At 48.9% G+C, this 18812-nt stretch overlaps 1 protein-coding gene across 5 annotated transcripts in view; it reads right to left on the bottom strand.

Annotated features, from left to right (window-relative positions):
* Nucleotides 1-18812, bottom strand: part of LOC138522059 (antigen peptide transporter 2-like) — a 268133-nt gene that overhangs the window by 91521 nt on the left and 157800 nt on the right. For all 5 annotated transcript variants that reach the window (XM_069635292.1, XM_069635296.1, XM_069635293.1 and 2 more), the window contains one exon: nt 18595-18723. In XM_069635292.1, the coding sequence (XP_069491393.1) occupies nt 18595-18723 (129 nt within the window). The remainder of the gene's footprint in view (nt 1-18594; nt 18724-18812) is intronic.

Here is an 18812-nt window from a genome sequence, read left to right as displayed (position 1 = left end):
CAAACTCCTCAGAGGAGGAATATGAGGGTTCTGATGAGGAGGATGTTTGTTCACCCCCCTCTCCTTCTCTTGCCTCTACCTTACTGCCTACCATGTGCTCTGAGATATCTAAGGAACTGAATATAAGACAATTCCTGTGGGAACACAATATGAAGATGTGGGAATATGAGAAAAAGTATAACAGGTCTGTAGAAGACAGTTTTCTGCACCCCTCTTCTTTTACCAGGTCTCCTGTGTCTGCAGCTTCCAGGTTCCCAGAATTGGTGAGTCAGTATGATATGAAGTTTGACATTGTTGTATGGCTGAAAACTTTTGACCTCACTTGTAAAAGGTTTGGTCTGTGTGAGAGTGATAGAATACCCTGGATTCTTTTTAGACTTCCCAAGAGAGACTACCAAGTGCTCTTGGATTTACATGAAGTAGAAAGAGGTAACTGTGATAGGGTAAAAACAGCTCTCATAGATAGATATAAGAAGAAAGCTTCTCCATATCTAAACCTTTTAAGGGACTCTGATAATAGAGGTAGGTCAAAAAGTGCTGTCTCCTCATCCCTTAAGAAATCTGTCAATACTGAGTATAGCAGAGAAGCTGTGGTCTTAGACTCAGCTGAGCCCCCTTGTAAAAAGGCTGAGGCTATTGACCTTGAAGTAAGAGAGGTCCCCTTAGGAGACCCCTCCTTATAGATAAAAGGCATTAACTGCCACTCTGAAGGGCACTTGGGTATAGCACCCATAACTTCAAATAGGGACAAAGCCCCAAGGCCCACAAAGCTAGAGGTCACTCCTGTGACCCCACCTTTAGGTGCTGCTAAGGTGATAGAGCCTCTTGAAAAACCACATGTCGTGGAAGTGGTTCAACTAGTTCCCAGAAACTTAAAAACATCTGTCCTAGTATCAATATGGTGTAATACCATTAACCAGGTCACCGTTGTGACCCCACCTTCAGTTAACACTGAGTTGAAAGAACCTCTTGAAAACCCACCTAGAGTGTCTGATTGGTTCTCTCGGTTTGGCCGTCCTTTTGGGGATGGTGACTGGTAGATAGCCGAATGTCGATCTGCGCCATTGCACATCATTTTTTCCAGAAGTTGGAAACAAACTGGCTGCCTCGATCAGGGACCAGAACCGAAGGGAAGCCATGTAGCTTAACCACGCCCTCCAGGAACGCTTTTGCTAAAGTGGCTGCATCTGGGAGGCCTTTGAGAGGAATAAAATGGGCCATCTTCGAGAATAAGTCCACAACTACAAGGATGGTGTTGAACCCTTGGCTTGGAGGTAGATCAGTGATGAAGTCAAGGGAAAGAGTGTGCCATGGAACTGGAGGAAGGTCCAATGGTTGTAGGAGACCAGATGGTTTTTGTTTCTGTGATTTATTTTGTGCGCAGACACCGCAGGACTGAATATACTGAATGATGTCCTTACACCAGGTAGGCCACCAAAAGTTCTTTCACTTTAGCTAGGGTTTTCGCGATCCCAGAATGCCCTTCGATCAGTGAATCGTGATAGTTTGAAATAATATGCTGTTGTAATTCCTTCTTGGGTACATATAGGTGATCCCTATAAAAGGTTAGGTGGTCCTTGATGGTATATTGTTCTCTTTGAGTTTGCCATGTGAGGTAGGCATCAGGATTCATTGTCCGTTGGATTTCTTTTCATAGTTCTGCTTGTGTTAAGGCTGTCGTGGTACCCAAGACTTTGTCTTCAGGTATAATAGGTACTGGGTCTGGAGTTGTATATACTATTTCATCTATGCCCATGCGAGATAAGGCATCCGCCTTTCCGTTTCTGACTCCTGTTCGAAATGTGATTACATAATCATATTCGGCGAAGAAAAGGGCCCACCGTAATTGGCGCGAGGACTGGGCCTTGGCTGTTTTGAGATATTGCAGGTTTCGGTGGTCTGTGATGACTATAATGGTGTGTCTGGCCCCCAGAAGGTAGTGCCTCTAGGCTTTAAAGGCGGATTTGATAGCCAGGAGTTCCTTGTCCGTGATGGCATAATTAATCTCTGGAGGTGAGAACATTTTCGACGAGAAGGCCACAGGATGTAGGTGGCCGGTTTCCGGGTCTCTCTGTGAAAGGACAGCCCCCATTGCGAGACTGGACGCATTAGTTTCAACGACATAAGGGAGGTCTGGACGAGGATGCCTCAGGATTTGAGCGGAGGTAAACCTTCGTTTAAGTTCCTGAAAGGATTCTTCTGCTTCTTCGGTCCAAGCAAACTGTTTATTGTTTTTTCGTAATAGTACTGTGATTGGGTGCACAACCTGAGAGAAGTCTGGGATGAACTGGCGGTAGGAGTTCGCAAAGCCCAGCATGCTCTGTACCCCTTTCATAGACATTGGTGAAGGTGTGATGAGGAACCAATAGCGGCCAATACGGAACAAAACAAGAGGGAGGGGGATGAGTCTATGATCACATCAGACCAGATAATGACAAGTTTAAGAGACACGCAGGAACAAGTAAAAGCCCAGACCACATGTCCCAGAATGTCCTAGAATGCCCCACCAATCAACTATCACACCGGACAACACAAATATAAGAGACACAAGAGAAAAGACACAAACTACATATCCCAGAATGCCCCAACTGATACATAATCAAAACAAAAGCCAGAAAATGGGAATAGAAATCAGACAAGGAAGACAAAAACCACGTTTCCATATAATGGGGGTTCCGGGCAGGCGGGGGTTAAATGCAAAGCTAACTCCGTGAAGTTGAAGCTGGGAAGAGGGGAATTAGCCTCAGGTGTAAGGAGCCCAGAGCTAATTACTGGGGAGGAGACTCGCCGGGGTTAAAAGCATCAGAAAACAGCTCAACATGGCTCTCGTTTTGCAGGAATGGAAGGAGGCTGACAGAGTGGACTCGGAATGGTACGAGGACAGCTGAATGCCATTTCGAGGTATGAAGCGTATCCAATGCCCAGAATTGATGAGCTCATAGAAAGACTGGGTTCAGCCACATACCTGAGTACCCTAGACTTGACAAAAGGATATTGGCAGATTCCCCTCGAAATGGCTGACCAGGAGAAAACAGCTTTTGCCACGCCCCAAGGCCTGTTCCAATTCACGGTTTTGCCATTTGGGCTACATGGGGCTCCAGCTACTTTCCAGGCACTAATGGATAAAATACTTAGACCACATGAACGATATGCGGCTGCATATCTAGACGACATTATAATTTTCAGTAAAACTTGGAATGAACATTTATTACATTTAACCCAAGTAATACAGGCGTTAAAAGAGGTTGGTTTACATATCAACCCAAAAAAATCAAAACTGGCTGCCCAAACCACAAAATATCTGGGGTATGAAGTTGGAGGTGGTATCGTAACCCCATTGATAGACAGACAAAATTCAAGCCATCCAAAAGTTGAGAATTCCGGAAACAAGAAAAGAAATTCGAGCCTTTCTATGGTTTGTGGGGTACTACAGGAGGTTCCTGCCTCATTTCTCAACCATAGCAGCCCCCCTTACAGACGCTCTGAAAACAAACCGTCCTCTACAAATCTCCACTGAGGCAAAACAGGATTTTCAAACGTTAATACAAATGATTTCCTCCAAACCCATTCTACATTGTCCTAACTTTGCCAAAGAGTTCTATTTGCAGACAGATGCCTCAGGATGTGGATTGGGAGCAGTACTCTCAGAGGGTACCGAACAAGACCTATGTCCTATAGCTTTCATCAGCAGGAAACTACTTCCACATGAGATCCCGTACTCTACTCTGGAAAAAGAATGCCTAGCAATTAAGTGGGCAGTAGAGACACTAAGGTATTACCTACTGGGAAGGCGGTTCACCCTCTTTACTGATCATGCTCCCCTGAAGTGGTTGGCAACACAGAAAGACTCCAACCATAGAGTCCTACGGTGGTTTTTGACTTTACAACCATACCACTTCATAACAGTTCACAAACCTGGAAGATATCAATTCGTGGCAGACTATCTATCCAGAGTCATTGACATGCCCGAACGGCATGAGTCTTTGGGGGGAGTATGTGATGAGGAACCAATAGCGGCCAATACAGAACAAAACAAGAGGGAGGGGGATGAGTCTATGATCACACCAGACCAGATAATGACAAGTTTAAGAGACACGCGGGAACAAGTAAAAGCCCAGACTACATTTCCCAGAATGCCCCACCAATCAACTATCACACCGGACAACACAAATAGAAGACACAAGAGAAAAGACACAAACTACATATCCCAGAATGCCCCAACGGATACATAATCAAAACAAAAGCCAGAAAATGGGAATAGAAATCAGACAAGGAAGACAAAAAACCACGTTTCCATATAATGGGGGTTCCCGGCAGGCGGGGGTTAAATGCAAAGCTAACTCCCTGAAGGTGAAGCTGGGAAGAGGGGAATTAACCTCAGGTGTAAGGAGCCCAGGGCGAGGAACGCCTAATGCTAATTACTGGAGAGGAGACTCACCGGGGTTAAAAGTATCAGAAAACAGCTCAACGTGGCTCTCGTTTTGCAGGAGTGGAAGGAGGCTGACAGAGTGGACTCGGAATGGTACGAGGACAGTACCCCATATCGGTGGGCGTATTAGAGAGAAAATGAGAACTCACCGGAGTGTACCGTACTGGACCTGTAGTCAAATCCGACTGCACAGTATATGAAGACGACTGAGTCCCAACGGCGGAAAAAGGAAAGTTTTGGTGATTTACTGAAGTCCAGCCAAGGTCAGGGTGGAACGACTGGCTCCGAGCACCGGCCGCAGAGCTTGAAGAGAAAGGCTCTGAACCATCCGGAAGTGTTGAGTAAACGCTCGAGTCAGAATATTGCTGTTTTGAAGAAAGAAAGGCTGCCATTCCTGTGTTCTCCATATTTTGAACTGTATTCATTTGTGGACAGGCAATATTGCAATCCTTGAGTTTTGTATTTTGAGCAACCTGGAAGACCCTTTATTTTGGTTTTTGTCGCTATGAACTCTAATTGAAGTTAATTGGATAAGTAGAAGTCCGGGTGCACAACCATTTAACCGCTGGTGAGCTGTAAGAATAAAATACTATTGGGTAACTTAACTTCTTGTCTCTGGCTCACTACTTTACAGAAGGCCATTTCAGAATGGCTCTACCTTGTGCACGTCCATTCTGATGCCTCCTGGAGTAAGGATAAAACGAAGAAATTAGACTTCGGTGACGTGAAAAAAGCATTTTTCAAGCTTTGCAAACAAGCAATGTTGACGGAGCTTGGTGAGGACTGAACGAACATGCCTGACATGATCTTGTTCCGAGGCTGAATATACTAAGATGTCGTCTATGTACACTAAGGCGCACACATCAATTAACTCCCTTAAGACGTCATTCATGAAACATTGGAATGCCGCAGGAGCGTTGCATAACTCGAAGGGCATGACTTGATATTCAAACAAGCCGTACTTAGTACGGAAGGTGGTTTTCCATTCATCTCCTTTTCTGACTCGGGCCAGGTTGTACGCTACTCAAAGGTCCAATTTGGTATACATCTGGGCATCTTTAACTTGGTCTAGCATCTCAGGGATAAGTGGCAAGGGCTAGTGGTTCTTCACAGTGATCTGGTTCAATGCGTGGTAGTCAATACAGGTTCTCAAGTCTCCTTCCTTTTTTGGTATGAAGAACAAAGGACTGGCTGCGGGGGATTTCGAAGGACGGATAAATCAGTTTGCAAGGTACTGGTCTAAATAGGATTTCAAATGAAGGTTTTCTGGTTCTGTGAGAGCGTAGATCCTGCTGCAAGGGACTTGTGCACCAGGAACAAGGTCGATCTGACAGTCATAGGGCCTGTGCGGCGGCAATGTATTGGCTTGGTCCTTTCGGAAAACATCCTGGAAATCAGGGTATTCACTTGGCAAGGTATTAGTTGCTCCCAGGGTTGATACTGTCGCTCCGGGAGTCATGGGGATACAGACGTCGGGTTTCTCCTCTTGGTAATAGCAGGCAGGGGAGCAGTCACCGGGGAAGGTTCATTTTCGTGCTCGCCAGTCTATCAAAGGGTTGTGAGCAACCAACCATGGCATCCCTAGTATTAGCTTGAACTAAGGTGCCTTGATGACATCGAATGAAATAGACTCCCGATGTCCGTCCAGACACAGCAAAGTTACCCTGGCTGTGCACTGGGTTACTGGTCCGGAAGCGATTTCTGTCCCATCCACGGTGGTTACCTTGTCCATAGTTGGCTTAGAACACAAAGGAAGCCCCATCTCTGCTGCCAGTTCTTGATCAACATAATTTCCAACTGCTCCGCTATCGATATATGCTTCAACGGCATGCATTCTTGACGACTGTTGGTGGTTAATTAAGATAACTGGTATTGCAAAGTGCAAGGTCAGCAACTCTTTCTTCTCACTCGACAAACTGACCTCTACATTTGTTGAGCTTGATAGTTTCCCGATTCCTTAGTTTCATCCTTCTCTGTGGCCCCGACTGTTCTACTTGGGGGTTTTACTGGACAGTCCTTCAGGAAATGTCCTGGTTTCCCACAATACAAACAAAGCTGTTGTTGTCTTCTTTTGTCCCGCTCTTGTTTTGTTAATGGAGGCCGTATCCCTCCAACCTGCATGGGTTCTACAGCATTTTCAGGTACACGGGGTGTGTTTTTCCTTGGTCGAACATACACAGTCCGAGGGTCCATCTTAGACCGGTCTGCCTTTCAGTCCTGCAACCGGTGGTCTAGCTGCATGACCAGATTTATGAATTCTGCACAGTCTCTGGGTGGATCAACCACCTGGGCTAAGACGTCCTTTAATTCGCCTCGTAAGCCTCGATGGAATAACGTGGTTCTTTTGTTTTCTGGCCACCTAGCTTCGGCAACCAGTCTGTTGAAGGGAGAAATGTACGTAAACAAGTCCTGATTCCCCTGTCGGAGGGACAAGAGTTCATTGTCTACTGCTTGTTCCTGGGTATGGCGAGCAAAACGTTTTTCCATTTCTCTCTGGAACCCCCCCAAAGTCATGTAATAGAGGATCGTCATGGGTTACCAACGGCACCGACTAATCTGCTGCACTACCACTCAGGTATGATAAGACAAAAGCTACCCGAGCTTGGTCGTTTGGAAATGCTCCAGGCCTACAAAGAAAATGAAGGCGTCACTGATTGATGAATGCTGCATACTTCCGTGGGTTGCCTGAGAACTTTTCTGGTGGTGCCAGGGGCACTGTTCCAGGTAATGTGATCTGTACTGGAGTGGGTGGTATGGCGGGGTTTAGCATCGTTGGATTGCTTCCAGTTAGAGGCGTCTGTCCTGCCTGTGATTGCAAGTATTGCCTGGTAATCTCTTCAGTGTGTTCTTTGGTCACTATTAGGTCTCTCCGGAGGGCATTAGTCCCTTGTCGGGCAGAATGAACCTCAGCACGAAGCTCTCTTAGTAATTGGGCCAATTGGTCCATTTCTGATGTCTCCATGGCGCCCAGGTGGATTTATTATGGTAGGCTTTGTGTTCTGTTACGCTCACCTGGTATCCACAGGGACGCCACCCAGCTGGGTTACTCGCTGGTATGCTTCTCAGCTTTGCCCTGTTGTGGTCTGCGGGGAAGGTTCTGCCTGAAAATACAGGAGGACTGTGTTCAAGACTGACCGACTGGGGTAAGTATCCTCCCTCCACCCCTGTATGCTTTCAGTCCCTTTGGCGCCCTGTGGTAGAATTAGGCGTGCTCTCCGTCCTGCCTTCTTTGCAGGGGCACGTTGTCTTTCATGGGCGAGTGCGGTCCAGTTACTTCACTGACGCCGGCCCGTTTGATATTGTTCAGGTAGGTCTTATTGCTGTTCTTTAGATTGTTGCTATCCTGCATGCCTTTCTTTGTTTAAAATGTCTCTTTTTTCTCCCTTAGTATGCGGAGCTTCAGCGCGGCGAACTGGCTTGGTTGAGCCTCGCTGGTAAATGATGGCGCATTAAGAGCGCTATGATGCGGTAAGTAAGCGCTATGCGCAGCGCTGCGAAGTCTTGCTTTTTGCTAACCTGTGTTTACCTTCCTTGTAGGTCGCAGTGTTCTTCAGCACAAGTGGAATGTCCGGAGTGGTGCCAGCCGAGAGGCGACCAGCCAGGTAAGCCTTTTGAGCAGTTCGTAATTTGTAAATGTCTCTTGCCTCTATCTTCCTCTTTCAGGTCGTTCTGTCCGGGAGGCGTGCAGATTCGAGGAAGCTGTTCTCAGTTGCTGCAAGTGTTTAAATATGAAGACTGCAGGTAAGATGCTGCTGCTAATGATGTTCCTTTTGTCCCCTTGCAGGTTCTGCTTCTCCGAGGTTCGAGGGAATAGCTGGACACGGTGAGAGTCACGTTGCAAGCTGCAAAGTAACACGAAGCATGTTCTGCAGTCAAGGTGTGGTTTATATAGCCCAGGTAAAGTACTACCAGGGAAAGTAGTTCCAGGCCTGCAACACCCAAAACACTAGACCGCATAGCTTGGTTCTTAGGAACTAAGCTATGTAGATGCCTCCATGTTGGCTGACAATATAATAAAGTAGTTCCCAAGTACATTGTTGTTCATGGTATATGAGCCTGGCGCCATAGGCGCCAGGACTGGCCACATGAGGGCTTTTGAAGAGGATGCCAGGCTCTAGAGGCCCGAGTCCTGACTCCACCTGGCCAATGGGTTTGCCAGAGGGGGTTTTGGGTGAGGGTTGTGACAGCTAGCCCCGCCTTGGCCAGCGACAGCAGGTACGGCAGCACTTGAGGGGCTGTAATTCGCAGAGGGTTAATCTTCTGTGCACGGCACCAGACAGAGAACCTCTTCCACTTGTGTCCATAGCACTTTAGATTTGAGGACGCCCAGGCCTTTGCAAGCACCTCCTTGCAGTCCGCCGGGATATCGTACCCTCCAAACTGTAGTGCTGCAGGAGCCAGGCCTGCAAGTTCAGCGACTCTGGGTCGTGATGGAGGATGGCGCCTCTTTCTCTGGAGAGAAGATCTGCGTCCGTCGACAGTCTGACTGGGGGGGACGCTGACAAGTCCAGAAGATCCAGGAACCAGATCTGTCTCGGCCACGCCAGTGCGACGAGGATCATCCTGCACCGGGACCTCTTGAGTTGGTTGATGAGTCGGAGCAGCAAGGGCAACGGAGGGAACGCATACAGGAACAGGCCGTCCCAGGGGAACGAGAAAGCATCGCCCATGCTCCTCGGCTGGGGAAACCTGCTGTCGAACCTCTGGCACTTGGAGTTCGTCGCCGTCACAAACAGGTCGATCTGGGGTTTGCCCCATCGTTGGAAAGGTCGATCCACTTGATCCTGACGGAGCTCCCACTCGTGGCACGAGGGCAGCTCCCTGCTGAGTGAGTCAGCAAGGATGTTCTTTATTCCTGCTAGGTGGAAGGGCACCAGAACTATCCCCTGGGCGACGGCCCAGTGCCACAGATCCTGGGCCTCCTTGGACAGGGTTGGGGATCTGGTGCCTCCCTGCTTCCAGATGTAGAACATAGTGGTGGTGTTGTCGGTGAAGATCCTCACCACCTTGCCCTTGAGGGACGGGAGAAACGACTTGAGGGCCCAGAACACTGCTCGGAGCTCCAGGATGTTGATGTGGAGTGACTTCTCCTCCAGGAGCCAAAGGCCTCTCGCATGCAGATCTCCAATGTGCGCTCCCCATCCCTCCAGGGAGGCGTCCGTCGTCACCGTCTCCTGATGAACCGTGGTCTGAAAGTCCTTGCCCGCCGCGAGATGTGCGTGGGTGCCCCACCATTGGATCGCTTGGCGGAAAAGCCTCGTTGAGCGGGATCCTGTCTTCGAAGCTGCCCGTCGCTTGTATCCAACGGGCATCGAGGAACTCTTGTAGAGGACGCATCCGTAGCCTGCACAGGCGCACCAGGTAGATGCATGAGGACATCATTCTGATCAGGGACTTGATGGATCTCACCCTGGCCCCGTCCGTGGCCAGCAGGTGCTGCACCTTGCCCAAGATGGCCTTCGTCCTTTGCTCCGACAGCGAGGCCAATCGTGCCACTGTATCGCGCTTGGCTCTCAGAAACAGTGCGACCTGCGACGGGACCAGGTGGGATTTCGAGTAGTTGATGGTGAATCCCAGGTCTGTGAGAAGTTGGACGGTCTCCGCTGTGTGTTCGACGGCGAGTTCTCTTGACGGATGAGCCAATCGTCCAGGTAGGGGTAGACGTGGATCCCCCGCAAGCGCACTCGTGCCACCACTGGTGCAAGGCACTTGGTAAACACCCTGGGAGCCGACGTCAGCCCGAATGGCAGGGCCTTGAATTGGTAGTGCCGCCCCTGGACTACGAATCTGAGAAACTTTCGGTGTCCTTTTAGAATGGGGATGTTGAAGTAAGCATGCTCCAAGTTCTGCGACCATAGGAAGTCGCCCTCCTCCAGCTGTCCCAGCACGTGCTGGAGGGTGACCATCCTGAACTTTTGCGCCTTGATGTACTTGTTTAACCGCTGCAGGTCTTCTTTCTGATGAGGAAGTACCTTGAGTATACTCCGGAGACCCAGAGCCTTTTCGGGACGAGCTCGATGGCACCTTTCTTGAGCATCGCCCTTACTTCTAAGAGCAGTTGAGGGATGTGATTTTCCTTCCTGGCCACAGGAGGAATGCGGGGTAACTTCTTTAGAAATTCGAGAGCGTGCCCGTAGGCCAGGGCATCCAGCACCCAATGGTCGGTGGAGATGGACTCCCACACGCTGACGAACTTCGCCAGCCGGCCTCCCACCGGGGTGCTCAGGTGGGGGCCCGAAGCTACGGCCGGTTCAGTCCTGCTTGGAGGCGGCCTTGCCACCTTGACCACCTTGACCACCTTGGTGACGACGAGGGCCTCCTGACTTGCTGCGTCCTCTCTAGGCCTCCTGCGACGAGGAGCGGGCCGCCTGGCGGTACGTCGAGGAGCCGCCGCCGGATCCCTTGGAGGCACCCTGTCTGCCTCCTGCGTTCCGAAAGGGCGGTCGTCGTTACTGCAACACTCCCAAGGCCCGAGCCATCTCTGTGTGGGTCTTGATGGCCTGAAGTGACTCATCGACTGTTTTCCCAAACAGGTTGTTCTCGTCAAAGGGCATGTCCAACACTCGGGTTTGCACGTCCTGGCGGAAATCAGTTGCCTTGAACCATCCCTGCCGTCGAAGGCAAACACCGATTCCCAACTGGCAGAATCCGGTGTCAGCGATATCCGTGGCCACCGTTATGGCGTGGTCTGACGCCACCTCACCTTCCTGTAGGATCTCCAGGGCCTCCGACCTCATGCCGTCCGGCAGGAAGTCCAGCAGGGGATCGATCTTGTACCACAGCTCCCTGTCGTAGCGGGCCACAATCTCTAAGGCGTTGGCCGCCTTTATTGTCGTCGCCGCAGCCGAGATGACTCGTCGTCCCATGGCGTCCAGCTTCTTCCCCTCGTCGTCAGGTGGGGAGGTCGAAGTTGAGGATGACACCCCGCCGCCTTCTTCTTGGCTGCCGCCGAGACGACCGAATCCGGGGTCGGCATTGCCCTAAGGCAAAAAGGGGTGGAATCGGGACCCGGTACTTCTTCTCGTATCGGCCCCTCTTGGCAGGCGTCGTGGACGGGTTCTTCAGGAGAGCAAGTCCCTCCTCCCAGATGTTGTCAATCAATGGTACCGCGAAGACCATCTTCCTCTTGGCCTCGCGCCGCTGATAGAGGAAACCTTCCTTCTTCTGTTCCTCAGGGCAGAGCTGAAAAAGCTTGGATGCCCTGGCAATTATGGTGTGGAAGGAGCCAATTTCGTCTGGAGGGGAGGCCCGAGGGAGTGGCGATGGAAGGCCCATCCCGTCGTCACCACCATCGTCATTCATCCACATCGTGGCCATATCCGTTCCCGTGTCATCCCTAGCACCAGAGGAAGGAGATGAAGGCTGAGCGGGCCGCGAGGTCTGGAAAGGCTGGGGGGATGAACTCTCCTCCGCTTGTTCGGAGGGCTTCCCGACGGGCCCGGTTCTGTTGGGTCGTCCATTGGGGTGAGGGGCAACCTCGTCCTTATCTCTGTGCATAAGGTTTGGATTGCCATCAAAATGGCCACTGAGTTGTCCTGAGGCTCGGGCACCGGCTGCGACGGGCGCAATGGTTGCTCCTCCTCCACGGGAGTCGTGTCGGCGCCACCGTCGCTCTCTTCATCTGCCTCCTCGGGGTTCCCCCCATGGGACCGGACCTCCTCGAACCTCTTGTTGAGGCCCTTCACAACTTCAACCAGCTCCTCCTCAGAGGCTGTATCTGTGTCTGTGATGGCCACCCCCCTCTTTTTCCACCGGGGTCTTCACGGGGGTCTTATCGATGGGCTGAAAATAGGATTCCCTCCGTGGCAGCAGGGAAACTCTGGGCCCCGAGTTCGCCTCCACTGGGTTAGCCTCCACAGGCTTCGCCAGGGCCGCCGTGACTCCCTCAATAGAGGTCTTCACCAGGTGAATCAAGGCCTTCACCACCTTGGGCGGGCTTGAGGCCTTCAGCTTGGGGGAGGGGTCACCGCCTCGCTCCCCCTGGGCTGATCCCTTTGAGATCGACCGGGGCATCTCCAGAAGCTTAGCCGGGTTCTCGGATTTTCTCTTTCCCGAGCCAGAGTGTTGGCTCGTGGTTGATGGCGTCAGTGAAAGTGCGCACTGCCTGGCAGCCAAGGAGCCTGACCCTTCGACGCTCCCGGTGCCCGCGGACTCATGGTGCTTTGCCTTCTGTTGGGCCCCCGTCGCCGGGGCGCCCTCACAGGACTTAGATGACCACTCGGACTTCTTCTTCTTCTCACCTGCTGGGCGCTTCTCCAGCCAGCTGGCGAGGCGGGTCCGACGATCCCTCATTGTTCGTTCTGACAGATTCTTGCAAAACGCACAGTCCTTTTCCATGTGCGTCTTGTCTTCGTGAAGGCAGTAGAGACATCTCAAATGCTCATCCTCCTTGAAAACATTGTGTAATCCGCATCCAGGGCAGTTCCTGAACAGCTTGGATCCGGGTGTCGAGCTTCCCTTGTCCTGGGCCATGTCCACGAGGTAGGCCTCAGATCTTCTGGAATCCTCCAAAAAGCGTAACTCGACGAAAACGTCGCCCTTGAGGGGCGTAGAAAATTCCGAAACGGGTCCCCGTTGATCGGAAGTAGAAACGGTGTAGCTTGATGCTCGATTGACTGAAAAAATGAGATAAAACTCCTTGAAAAAACGCAAAACGCAAAACACAGTAAAAGCTCGAGATCTATAGCACGAGGACTCCCAACACTTGAACGTGCGGTAAAAATCTGAGGATGGCTGCCAGGGGCGGGGCTTAGGGAGAGGGCAGTCATTGGCTGGGGGCAGTATGACCCAGAGACCAGTGATTGGTTACTACTAAGAAAGACAGATCAAAAACGAGCCTGACGACAGGGAGTATTCATGAGCATGTGAATCCATGCCATACCCCATGCTGGAGAAGTCATGGTGTCTATCGGCATCAGCAACATGGCTTATTTGGCATTTTAATCAATAAGGTCAATGGAGGTTTCTTTAATTGCAGCCTGGGGCTTCTTGTCAACTCTGGGCTAGATTTGTACCACACCTGGCTGTAGGGCTGGCTGAGGGTGTACCTCTCAACATACTTGTCAACCATAGTAGCACTGGGAATCGGTCCGAAATAGTATGGGCGATTGCGATGTTTCCTGCCCTTTTTCTGTGTCATGTATTTTATAGTAAGGGGAGGAGGGGGTAAACTTCCCCATCCCTATTCAGTCCCCCGTCTGGTCGACCCGTCAACCACATCCTTTTATGACAGTCCTTTTGCTCTGGGCTGCCATATCTTCGTTATTCCTCCAAGGTGTCCATAATAGTTTGTGTGGTCGTCGAATGACCAGTGCATGTAACAGCATACTCCTTCGCGGTTGCACCAAACCCACTTCCCTTCATAGTACCTTGGACCATGTGGATTATCTGGTTTCATGGATCTTGTTGGAAATAGTTTACACTGTGCAATCTTTGATCTAAGCTTGTCTCGTTCGGCAACAATTACGTCCTTTGTCCCTCCTATGTTCACATCCATCAGGATCTGCATTCCGATAGCCTCTTCTGCTGTTTTCTTGCACCTTGCCATGCAGATTTCCATACCACACATAGATGCTACTCCCAGTACGGGAGCTCCTGCTATCACCTTCGGTCCGTCTGACAGCCATGATGACATCCATGACCATATATACGCTAGCCAGCTCTTGTCCTTCTCTGTTCCTCGTGCTTCATCTTCCATTTTGCCATGCATCTGTGCCAGCTGGGCTACTGCCTCTGAGAGAGTTCTGTTATCTTCGTCATTAGCTGGTGTAAATGTACAGCAGGAACTCCCTATCTTTGCGCAAACTCCTCCTTCCATAGCCGTAAGGAGATCCAGAATGTATATACCGTATCAACCGTATTGCTTGGAGCTCTTCCTTTATGGCATTGAACCCATTCACTGTAGAGTTAATTGGTACCATCAGCGCCCAACAAGTGATCTGAAACCACTTGGCGTTTGTGTATGTCTGTATTCCTGGTATTATTGATGCAAAGAACATCTGTGACCTGCTGAACAGCCTGTGCTCAGCTGGAATCTCGTCCAGTGCCATTTCTGATGCCTCCGAGAAGTAATTTCCCCCTCTTTTCACTCTGCTCTATCCTTCCTGTTTCTCCGTCTTCTCTGCCTGGGCTGTTGGTGTCACCTCGACCGACCTCTTCCTTCTCTTATTGTTGTTCATTTTTGGGAATTCATTGAGCTTGACATCTTTCTTGGGTACGACCAATGAGGGCATATTGAAGTGTACCAGCAAGCAAACTCCTCCCCATTCGGGTGGCAGCTTCTCACACCTTCAATCCACAAGCCCAGTAGTGGTCCATCAGCACTGCCATTCCCGCTCTCATTGCAGCAAGTTGTTCGATTGTGTTGCACCCAATGTTCTCACCCACTTCAACCTCACCATTGTTCTGATGGCACAGGGCTGGTGTCTTCAGGTCATGTATTTTATAGGAGGGGAAGGAGGGGGTAATCTTCCCCATCCATCTTCAGTTTTCTTTAGGTAAAGAAATCCCACCTTAGCATAGGGCAAGTTAGGCCTTTTTGCCAACCTGCATTTTTAGTTAATACAAGTTTATAGACCAAACTTTAACCTGTTGTCTGTGTCTGACTCATGATGCCTTCACAAATGGTGTCAGGGGGTGGGATGCAGCTCAGCCGATACAAGTTGAGGAACCCAAACATTTGAGAAGTTAACTCCCAAAGCGTCAGACCCCTCAGTAGCCACACAAGGCTCTTTTGGGTTTGATATCTGCAGCAGTGGGGAAGAAATCATTCCCTCAGGGGATAGGAGACTACTACCCACTGATATGATTTTAATTCCAACCCCAAATATCTACATTAGATGGGCTCCCATATCATGGTTAGCATGGAGGTTTGGAATTGATGTGTTAGCTGGGGTTATAGATCCAGACTTCAGGGGTGATATCAGAGTGTTATTACAGAATCATGGGAGGACCCCTCCCAGATCAGTCAAGGGGATAAAACTGTACAGAGGGTGCTCGAAAGAGCAGTGTTCCCTAGGGTATAGGAAGAGGCTGGGAAAGAAGTAACAGATCGTGGTACCCAAGGTTTTGAGGAGGCTGATGATACACCAAACACCCCTCAAAAACCTGAACCCAGAAGGGTCAGGGAAGAAGAAATGGAACCTCTTCCCGACCTAGCCTTTGCCCAAAGGAACGGCCCACTGTTGGCTGAACAAGAGGACCGTGAGAGAGGAGGACCCTTTTTCTTTTTAAGTCATGGATTAATGTACCGGGGAGACACTACTTCAGAGTGCATATTAAAAACACAGTTAGTCCTCCCTAAAAGTCATAAGAAAGTCGTCTTGGAAATAGCTCAATCCCATCTGAAGGGAGGTCATTTAGGGCAGACACAAACTCAGGCACAAATCTTTAACAAATTTTACTGGCCAAGAATTCATGCAGACATTAAGACCTTTGTAGAGTCCTGTGCAATCTGCCGAAAGACCAGCACCCATATGCCACCAACAGTACCCTTAAAGCCACTCCCAATCATTGAATTTTCCCATTTTCTAGAATTGGCATGGACATTGTAGGCCCCCTGGAAAAATCAAAGTTAGGGAACAAGTATATACTTGCAATAGCAGATTATGCCACCTCGAAATCCAGAAGCCTTTCCCCTTAGAGCGAACACCACCCAGCAGATCCTGAAAAACCTACACCCCTTCTTTTCACGAGTAGGGTTTTCCAAACAAATCTTAATGGATCAGATCTCAACATTCATGAGTAAACTCATGGAGGAAGTGAAACAACTGCTACATATTACCACCTTAAGAACTTCAATATATCACCCACAGACATATGGCCTTATAGAAAGGTATAAGAAGACCCTGATGACCATGTTGCGGAACTTAGTGGAACAAGATGGCAGGAATTGGGATCAGATGGCACCTTGGGATTTATTTGCTGTTAGGAAGAACCCCCAGGCTTCTACAGGATTCTTCCCATTCGAATTACTCTATGGACGGGAACCTCGAGACATCCTGGATATGTTGAGCGATGTGGGAAGAAAGGGAAGAAGGCCCAATTCCACTCTCCGAAACTGCAAACCATCTTAATGAACACATGTCAGAAGGTCCAAAATAGTAAGTGTCCACCATCGTGTCAACTTCTACTACTTTCCCCAACAAAACAACAAGGATAAAGTTTCTGTTTGGTCCAGAAGAATGATCCTCTTCTTCTGGACAGAGGGTTTTAAAAGTTTCTTGAAAATGGGCCAGGTGGGGTATTTCCCTTCTCCTCGTTTTCTGTGTTTTTTAATATCCAACACAGCCAGATGGGATGACTCCTTCCAAGTGTTCCACAATACCAGAGGGGATTACTACCTCCCCCCGGTTTCTTCTGCAGCTTTATCTGTGGATCCCAGACCCTTGTTGGTTGACCTGGCACTCTTCCTCACCAGGAATGGTGGGGAAGAAGAGGTATGGTGCGTCTCTTACTTCCCAGCTTTCCAGACCCAGTCCACCTGGGTTACCTTCCTACCAGGTACTAGGACTATGCATTGTAATTGTAAATTGTAATTGGTTTTTTATAACCCGCTTAATACCCAGAGGTTTCTAAGCGCGGACCCGGCAATCTAACCTGTGTTGCTCTGCATCATCTTGCTTGCAAGACTAGCGCATTGCCCCTGAGCTATCCTCCTGAGACAAAGAGCAATACAGATTTACTGGGTTGCTTTTATGGGACACATTTTTAAGCTTTTTGGACTTATAAAACCTCATAATGCAAATTGTGTGTAGTAAACACACGCAAGTGCTAACCAGTTTATGAAGATACTGGACAAAATGATGTGTAATGTGGTTGTTTGTATTATTGCGTAATTGTGTACACGTTGGAATATTTGTTATTTAGGTTTTATGGCATGAATTGTAGTGTTTTATGCTTTTTTTACAGTATGTAAATATAATGTTTTGTAATCTAATTGAGAAAGAATTATGGAAATGTTGACGGTGGGTGCCAGGTCTATTATTTGTTGAAGGCCTCCCTCGGTCAAGTGATGAGGAAATACGAATTGACACTTACTTGTATACCTTCCTCTGGTTTGTTGTCATATATAGTTTCCCACTCAGTAGGAAGGTTGGATACCTCCCCAGTGGGTCCAGCCGATGTGAGTTTGGTTTTGTAAGATTAGATATGTTTTGGAGTCGAATCGTCATATTATGATGAGGTGCTGCACGCTGGGTCCTGTATACATGACATCTTTGGGAGAATGTGCCCATGACTTGGATTTTATAAAATCAACATCTTTCTGGAGACAATGTTTGTTGCCTAGCAACACCCGTAGGAATATAGCCTTGTTTAAGATGTGGTAAAATATCACGAGAATGATACAATGTAACGTGATCAAGGTGTATAGTAAATGGCTTGGGCAGAAGGACGGTTTGGATGACCTACTGTGTTCATGACGGTAAAATAGATAGTGGTGTTTGGATTGTTTTAAGGACTGTATATGTATGGTTGATGTATATCAAATTGATTTTAGGGTAACTTGATGGGAAAGGGAATTTATGGTGGTTTTTATGAAGTTTAGTGTTGTATTTTAATACGATTAACAAATGAAATTCAGAATCAATGTTTTGATTAATTTTATATATGTATAATGTGAAAAGATTCTGATCTAAGCACAGCAATGATAACAAATAAAAAATATGTAATGTCTGGTCTCTGTAGGCAGCATGTTTGGATGTTCCATAATTTTCAAATAGATTCTATGTAACTTAACATTTTAGGGGAACCTGGGGTGGTCCAGTGAATGGCAAGTCTCTGTGCGCTTCGATATTAGATAGATTTTAAGCTTCTAGAGGATAAAGTAATCACCTGCCAGAGGAGATCTGCACCAGGGTTTAATCATTGCCCACATCATATAACACATCTTCCAAAGTGAGTGAGCTTGCCAAAGCATCATGGTCACTGTCCAAGATGGTGTGACACACCTGGGGTGATGTACATGCGGCTCCACACACACACCCACACACACACTGACCTTCTGTGTAATGCTGAGCTCAGAGGAGATGGGCAGAGGGGGAGTGGACCGTAAGACACAACATCATTGTGCTACACTGCAACACAACCCACTTTGACTAGACAGCTCAAGTAAAGTGCACAGAGGTGCAACAAGCGAGGATTTGGGGGGACACTAACACACTCACCTGCACGTGGCTACCAGCTTCCATCTGGTACAGAATGAAGGAGACCAGGCGACCGCTGCTCATGCTGCCCGTCTTGACCAGGTGCTGCCCAATGTACAGCATGGCCACATGTGTCGCAAGTTCCATCAGCTGCGGAGATACCAAAGAAATTATATTTCAGAAGATTTATAAGAAGATTTATAAAGCGTCAACTGACACCTTTCGTCTTCTTGGTCGCA

The sequence above is a fragment of the Ambystoma mexicanum genome, chromosome 13 (assembly GCF_040938575.1).
Source record: "Ambystoma mexicanum isolate Mex_15411 chromosome 13, UKY_AmexF1_1, whole genome shotgun sequence".
In the NCBI taxonomy this organism is placed as follows: Eukaryota; Metazoa; Chordata; class Amphibia; order Caudata; family Ambystomatidae; genus Ambystoma; species Ambystoma mexicanum.
The sequence above is the reverse complement of the archived record's forward strand: the minus strand, read 5'-3'. Positions and strand labels throughout refer to the sequence as shown.